An 8,161-nucleotide genomic window follows, 5' to 3' on the forward strand; every position below is an offset into this window, starting at 1 on the left:
TAGTGCATTTACTATTGCTATGGCAGTATCCAACATTGCTGCTTTGCTTACACTACTGATGCTCTAATTAACCTCTAGTGGTATGTCAATAGCATATTGTGTTCACACACACACACTTTCCATTAAAAACAAATTAGCAGATCATTCCAGGTGATGGTTAAATACTGCCTAGAAATTCTGCGGGGGAATTACTCCTCTCCCACCAAATCTAGTTGTTTTCTGTTGGACTGGTTTGCATTTCTAGTTGAAACACTGCCATAAGCAAGGCAGAGATCTGGCTGCAGCCCATTAAATCCCCTCACAGCACTGGCTTTGCTGCATGCAGGGCAGACACAGCTCCTGAGAGTGTCTCTGACTTGTAATGGGCAGAATCTGGGCATATGTGTGTAGGCCTAGATATTTAGAGATTAATGTGCTGGTTTGGATAACGGAGAAATGGTTTATTATAGTGACTCAAGTTTTCCAAGCGCTGCATAGCTATTGGGAAGTTTGCAATTGAAGGCTAAGGTATAAAATGTTAAAAGCTTGGCCTGGCTTTTTTTCTTTTACAAGTAAATGTGTGGGGCTTGATCCCTATCAGGAGCATGAGGTTCAGGTTTAAACTTTCCCCTGCCAGCTTCCTGTTTTCATAAATTTGGCAGCCTCCCCATAGGGCAGGGGTGCGGAATCCCCAGCCCACTCTTGGGGTTACTCCAGGGGGTGGGACTTGAAGCCTAAGCCCCGCCCTCTGGAGGAAACTCCTGGGAAGGCATCCCCAGAGCTATCTCTGATCAGAGATTCCTGGTGTGGGGCAGCAGTGGAACCCCTGCTGGTATCTCTAATCAGAGGTGGCGGCAGCAGGGATGCCTGGCGCCAGGGATTGGAACCATGGGCATGCGCAGCACATTTCATTAGGGTGTGCACCCAGGGAAATTCCCCCCCCCTTTAAATTTATTTATTTGTTACATTTAAATACCGCCCCATAGCCAAAGCTCTCTGGGCAGTTTACAAAAGTTAAAAACAGTGAAATAAATAATTTTAAACCATAAAAAGCATAAAATACTAACAAAAACAGACAATAGCCATTTAAAAACAACTATTCTGGGGTCAGTTAAAAAAACTCAGCATATGCTGTTAAATGCCTGGGAGAAAAGTCTTGACCTGACACTGAAAGGATAACGTTAGTGCCAGGCGAACCTCGTCAGGGAGATCATTTCATAATTGAGGGGCCACCACTGAAAAGGCCCTCTCCCTGGTTGCCACTCCCCGAACTTCCCTCGGGGTAGGCACCCAGAGGAGGACCTTAGATGTTGAGCATAGTGTACGGGTAGATTCATGTCGCGAGAGGCATTCCATCAGGTAATGTGGTCACAAGCCATATAAGGCTTTATAGATTAAAACCAGGCCTTGAATTGGTCTCGGCAATGCAAGCGGGCCAGAGTCGGTCTTATATGCTCGAACCTTCTGGTTCCAGTTATCAATCTGGCCACTGCATTTTGCACAAGCTGCAGCTTCTGAACCGTCTTCAAAGGCAGCCCCACATAGAGAGCATTGTGGTAATCTAATCTGGAGGTTACCAGAGCATAGACAACTGAAGCTAGGTTATCCCTGTCCAGATAGGGGTGTAGCTGGGCCACCAGCCGAAGCTGGTAGAAGGCACTCCGTGCCACCGAGGCTACCGGGGCCTCAAGTGACAGAGATGGTTCTAGGAGAACCCCCAAGCTACGAACCTGCTCCTTCAGGGGCAGTGCAACTCCATCCAGAACAGATGCTGGGGCTTCAACCTGGGATCTCCTGCATGCAAAGCGGGGGCTCCAATAGGAGAACCATGGTTGTCATAGGAACGTAAGATGCTGCCTTATGCCAAGTCAGACCCTTGGTCCATCTAGCCCAGTATTGTCAACTCTGACAGGCAGCAGCATCTCTCTAGGATTTCAGGTGGGATTCTTTTCCTTGCCCCACCTGGAGAAGCAGGGGGTCGAGTGCAGGCAGGGCTGGGCCAAGCTGGTCATAGGCCCGGGCCAGATGGGAAATGTAGGCCCCATTTCAAACCGCTCATTAAGTATTTTTTAATCAGTTCTAAATACATATGAACTAGAACGGTTTATTAAAAAAAAGGTAATGGCAAGCACTTTTATTCAAGATGTATATAAGACATCGCTTCTTCACATTCAGAAACGCCTTACGTGCTTTTCTTTGGGCAAATTCATCATCATCAACAACCGAAAAATCAAGCCACTTTGCCATGTGAATGTTCAAAACTGCTAATCCATTCAGCACAGGACAGAGAGCTCTTTCGTAACAAATCTTCACCAGAGCGTCGCCCTTTGCCTCTTCAGGGGGCCTCGGAATAGCCCCCCCTCAAAACCGCAGGCCCCCCCAGCTGTCCCCCCCTCCGCCCGTCCGCCCGCCTCGAGCGCGGGACCTCCTGTTGCTTGCCTGCCTGCCTGCCTGCCTGCCTGCCTGGGAAGCGGGGGCTCCGTCGCCCTGAGCTGCGGCCCCCGCCCTGAAGCACGAGGGCCCTGCTGGATCAGGCCCACGAGCCCAGCCTTCTCTCCCTGCAGGCCACCAACACGGCGCCCGCCAAGGCGGCAGCAGCAGCAGCCCTCGCCTGGCTCCTTCCTGCCTTTGCAGCAGATCACCGAACCGCTCTGCGTGGCCAGGAGGTCTCGGAGCAGACCCCGAAGACCCAGCGCAGGCTTCGAGGTGGGTCCGCAGAAAGAGCTGGGCAAGCCCGAAGCGTTCTGTCGGGTCCAAAAGCGGACTTGCCGCGTCCTCAGGCGATCCCTCAGAGAAGCTCCGCGACGAGGGCGCGGCGTGTGGGCGGCCCGGCCCGGCCCGGCCCGGCCCGGCCCCGGGAGCTGAAAGGAGCGCACGGACCGGCCGCCTGCAGCTCTGCCCGCCGCCCTGGGCGTCCAACGGGAGCCGATGCTGGGCGAGCCGGGCCCGCTTCGCTCCCGCCTCAGCCTCCGGGTGGGGGGAAGGGCGCTGCTCCGAACCCGCCTCCCTCCGTCCCTCCCTCCCTCCGTCTCTGCTGGGCCTTCGCTCCTCCCGCGGGGGCGACCGGGGCCCTTGGAAGCGGCGGCGGTGGGGGAAGAGCAGCTCCCTTTCCCTCAGCGCGGCGCCTCGCAGCTGGTCCGCGGGGGGGCGGGGCCTCCTCCCGTTTTGCGCCCCTCCTCCCCCCCCCGCGCGCCATGAGAGCCGCTGCGTCGAGGCGGGCAGAGTCCCAGCAGGCTCCGCGGCGGCGGCGGCGGCTTTTCTCGGCGCATGCGCGCGCGGGGTCACCATGGCGGCCCGTGTCCTCCTGCTCTCCTCGGCCTGCGTCGGGCGCCGCTCGGGCTTCCCCCTGGGGCGCCTGCTCCGCCTGCCCTTGCCGGGCGCCGCCTCCTCTGCCGGAGCCCGCCTCGCCGGCCCGGCGGCCCCCGCTCCCCTCACGCCGGGGCCCGCCAGTCTCTCGCCGCAGGTGAGGTGAAGGGCAGGCGGCAGCCCGTCCGGTGCAGCTTTCCCCCGGCCGGCCCTGACCGCCCGGGCGGGACTCCGCTGAGGGAGAGAGGCCCTGGGGCGGGGCGTTTCATCTCCTTCCCTTGAACCAGGCAGGAGGCAGCCAAAAAACTAAGCTCGGCTATTGCTACTGCTAGCAACAATTAATTAATAAGCAGCAGCAGCAGCAGCAAGACTTGGGCCCAGCCTGAAGACCTTAAAATGGCGGGAGCCTGCAGGACCCAGAAGGACCCCCAAGGCAGCCAGGCTCGGAACAGGCCGGGCGGGCTCCTGGGGCCAGGGAGGGGGGCTGGCTGGCTGGCTGGCTGGCTGGCTGGCTGGCTGGCTGGCTGGCTGCCTGCGGCCGCCTCGTGTCTTCCCTGCAGGCACATTTATTTTGCCTTGGGTATCGGGCCTGGGAATGCCCTGCCGGGCTCAGACATAGGAGCTTAGGAAGCTGCCTTATACTCGGTCTGAGCCTTGGTCCATCTGGCCCAGTATTGTCAACACGCTCCGTGGCTTCAGGCAGGAGTTTTTCCAGCCCTACCTGGAAATGCTGCCCAGGGGTTGTGCGTGCAAAGTAGGGTCCATCACTGAGCCAGACCCCTTCGCAGCAGCCATCTGATGCAGCTCCTCACACACACCGCAGACTCTCCATCTGTGCACATCCACAGAGCTTTAATAACTTGTTTCACTTTTTAGGCATCCTCTGTAGAGAGAACATTCTATACACTCAGGTGAAGGGGGGGTTTGAGGATGTTCCCACATCATGAAAACATCTCTCTTGCTTCTCCCAAAGGTCTCTGGTGTGTTCCTACAATTATGTCGCCATTACGCTGACCTCCCACCTCTGACGTTGGATGGCATCAAAGAACGGGTCCTTTACGTCTTGAAACTGTATGATAAAATAGAGCCAGAAAAGGTAATTGCTTCCTCTCTTTTTCTGCAAGTCCTGGAAGCTTCACTGAAGCAAACCAAGCCTTTGAATGCCAGCCGGATGTGCGTTCTTCATCTTCCTTAGACTTGGTGCCAGCCAACACAAGCTACACACACTGTGGCTGTACTGGCACTCTGACAGATGATGGGAAGAGACTTGGCTTTCTGGCTTAATAAATCATGACCAGAAGGAAACTGGAAAAGAGCAGGCAACAGGGCTGGTTTTACTTTAAAGATATTTTTTGTTTTTCTTTTCAGTGTTATTGCAATGATTATGAACTCTCGGTTTGTTACACTGTGCTTCCTTTTTCCCCTTCCAGCTCACAGTAGATTCCCACTTCATGAAAGACCTGGGCTTGGACAGCCTGGACCAAGTGGAGATCATCATGGCTATGGAAGATGAATTTGGTAATGCAGATATTTTGTTGCTTTGATGTGCCATTACATCTCTTGAGTGCTCCTGTTTTCAGTCTCAATGTGGATTTCTTATTTTATATTATTACATTTATATCCCGCCTTTTTTCCCCTCGTTTAGAGAACCTCCTTCTCTCCTTTTTATCCTCCCCAAAACCTTATGACATAGGTTGGGCTGAGAGTCAGCGACTGGCCAAAGTCACCCAGTGAGCTTAATGGCCAAGTGGGAACTGGAGGCCCAATCTCCCAGGTCCCAGTCCAACACTGTAACCACCACACTTCAGTTATCTGTACATCTTCACTCATAGGGAGCTGCGTAGAATGCTTCTTTTAACCTCCGCATCCCCTCCTTAAAAGAGTGGCGATAGGAATCCCGTGAGCAGCCACCTGCTTCACGCCTCCCATCCCCAGAGAACGCTGCAGAATATGCTCTGCACTCTGTGACTCTTTCGGAAGCATGTCAAAGTCCTCAATTACATTGTGCTGAGATTCCATCAACTAATTGGGCCAAATCTTTTCCAGGATTTGAAATTCCTGACATGGAAGCAGAGAAGCTGATGTGTCCACAAGAAATTGTTGATTACATTGCTGATAAGAAAGATGTGTATGAATAAGTGTTTCTGTCAAGCTGAGTAAGTAGCCACTCCTGTGGGGAGGAGCATCCATGTGTTGTAAAGCAGCGATGACCTTGTTCAGACTCAGAGCATCTGATACTTGACAAGGGAAACGGAGTGGGTGGGGTCTTGGTCTCCTTGCACCTCTCTCTCTCTCTCTCTCTCTCATGAGGAGATCAGGAACTGGTCCAGCAGAGATGTCCAAGGCAAATGGATTTGGCTCATGCTTGAGTCTGGGGAGAGTTTTCCCTGTGGTGCCCTCCCCTTGCTGTACATAGCAGCTTTTGTTACCATGCTTTCTCGGGACACAATCTGAAACCGACTTTTCATTGTTCAGGGACTAAACACTTCTGGAACCCAGTACTGGGCAGGGGTGGGGGTGGAGTGCAGAACCCACCCCAATCCAGCCTGTGGAAATAACGGCAGGGGTTCTGAGACTGGCGATAGCAGTGGGGATGCAGGGCGGTGGTCTAGGCATTGAGACTCGGCTGTGTTGGGGAGAGCAGGGATGGGAAGGGGGGACTTGCCCATTTGGGGAGGAGTTGGCTGCTCTTCCCCCACGAGGGTGACTCCCAACACCCGGGGCACCGTCCTCCCCATGGCTACTATTTCCTGCCTCAGATCAGAGAGAGCAATGGGGGTGTGGGTCAGCCTGGGCTTTCTCCATGCTGGGAGGAGGCACAGCCCCGTGCCACCTCCTAGCACAAAGAAAAGGAAATGGGGGTTTTTTGACATCAGGGGGTGGGGCTACTCCCCTTGATGTCATCTGGGCTGCAGTGCAATCCAGCTCCCACTCCAAAACAGCTCTGCACCCCTGTGCTAGGGGAACCATTTCCCTCTGCAGCCCTGCTTCTAGTGTGCTAGAGGACGGGTTGCTGTCTGTCTGGTGGAGATGGCCCAGGAGCTAGCACAGTATGGGGAATGAGGCATATTGGGGGCGTGGGGGAATGGCAGGTTTTGCAATTTCAGGGTAAATCCAAAGCAGAAATGAAAACAAGTCCCATGGCTGCCACAAGGCTTTACCAGATTGGATTGTGACATGTGAGAGGCAGGCACCCAAACTAAGGTTTCCAAAGACTGGCTGAGCAAGGTAGCTGCATGCCAGACACTCTCAGCGGGCAGGCAAACGGCCTGAAACACAGTGAGTGCAGCAGGCACTCCGATGTAAGTGGGCCAGAGAATCCGCTCCGGGTTTCAGTAAGAACTCTAAATGAGTTAAGGAGATAGGGTTCAGCACCTTGGACAGCTCCTTCAGAGTTCTCACTGAAAGCTGGAACAGATTCACCGCCCCACTGACTTTGGGGCCAGTGGCCTCCACTGCTCGCCTGGGCTCTTTGGGAGGGAAACAAGGTTCAGGGGCAGCATGGGTCCAGAAGAGCCCTACTCAGCGTGCATATTCATGAGTGAATGGGTGGGGGGTGACTGTGCCTTTGTGAATAGAGACATACGCAACTCTCGCTGTATTTTGCTGCTCTTCGGGAGGACAGATGAATTTGCGGCTCTTGATTACATTGCATCAGGACATGCGCACAGCCAAGAGGCAAGGAGTACCACAGCGCTCTCTTATCTACGCTAGTAGAGGGTGGTGACTGTTCTGAAAGTACAGCCTGTCTTGAATAGCTTTCCTGGCAAAATGCAGACTGAGGCTGAGAGTGGGAGCAGGGGGTGGACAAAATGGAAGGTGAGCTGGGGCTCTCGGGTAACACTTGACTCACTTGCTCAAGTTATCTATTTATTGGCTCCCTGGGCAACTTCCCGGGCGGATTGGGAGGCTGCGGTTGCCTTTGGGCAGGTGGCTTTGGGCTGTGGTGCTGACGGTGAGAAATGTTTTGGCGTCTGGTTCTGGCTCTTGGGGAAAGGGAGCCGTCCAGGAAAGTACTTTCCTATTTGTGATCATGGCTCCTCCTAGCAACATCTGTGTGCTCAGGCTTTAATTGCATGCTGTCTTCTGCGGTTTCTGACTTACACATCTCCCCTCCCTCCCACAGGCGATTCTGTTCTACCCTGAGGGCTAGGAAGGCAGAAGCAGCAAGGGGGACATGGTCAAGCAAGGCCCTGTGTTATAGTGAATCATTGTTGCTCTCAGATGAATAGTACTGTTGGCTGCTCTATGTAAAGCTGTATAAATATATGTTGGCCTTCAAAATAAATAATGAATACTGACTCCTTCATTCTGATTTTCAAACTTGTATTAACGCCGCAGGTTTTTCACTTCTTCCTGGCTGTACATAGGTGGCTCCTACCCTGGCTAGTGGTGACCCTTCTGGCCATCAACGTCGGAGGGTTTCCTAGCCCAGAGGTGGGAAGAGCTCGTTAGCTTCTAGTGGGGTGGGGACCATGAGTCCCTCCAGATGTTGTTGGACTGCAACTCCCATCAGTCCTAGCTAGCACAGCTAATGGTGAGGGATGTTGGGAGTTGCAGTTCAGCCACATCTGGCGGGTCACATGTTGCCTATCCTCCCTGCCCCAGGGCATACGTCCCATTGAATAATAGAATGTAAGCCTATGCGGCAGGGTCTTGCTATTTACTGTTTTACTCTGTACAGCACCATGTACATAGATGGTGCTATATAAATAAATAATAATAATAATAGGGGGCTCCTTAAGCATGCATAGGATTGTGCTGCATGTGTAGATGGTATAGTCCAGGCATAGCCTGTTTGGCTGAAAGCAGAAGCCTTAAGCAGGCAAAGCCAGGGAACGACACATAATACATGCCTCTAGGCTGTTCTGTTCTT

At 53.6% G+C, this 8,161-nt stretch overlaps 1 protein-coding gene across 1 annotated transcript; it reads left to right on the forward strand.

Moving 5' to 3' along the window:
- The first annotated feature begins 3,250 nt into the window (after positions 1-3,250).
- NDUFAB1 (NADH:ubiquinone oxidoreductase subunit AB1) lies at positions 3,251-7,594 on the forward strand. Its single transcript, XM_063143311.1, has 5 exons — positions 3,251-3,442; positions 4,259-4,381; positions 4,716-4,803; positions 5,332-5,441; positions 7,412-7,594. The coding sequence occupies exons 1-4, from the start codon at positions 3,266-3,268 to the stop codon at positions 5,421-5,423; spliced, it is 480 nt and encodes a 159-aa protein (XP_062999381.1). The 5' UTR covers positions 3,251-3,265; the 3' UTR covers positions 5,424-5,441; positions 7,412-7,594.
- The last annotated feature ends 567 nt before the right edge of the window (positions 7,595-8,161 follow it).

The sequence above is a fragment of the Elgaria multicarinata genome, chromosome 17 (assembly GCF_023053635.1).
Source record: "Elgaria multicarinata webbii isolate HBS135686 ecotype San Diego chromosome 17, rElgMul1.1.pri, whole genome shotgun sequence".
Lineage (NCBI taxonomy): Eukaryota > Metazoa > Chordata > Lepidosauria > Squamata > Anguidae > Elgaria > Elgaria multicarinata.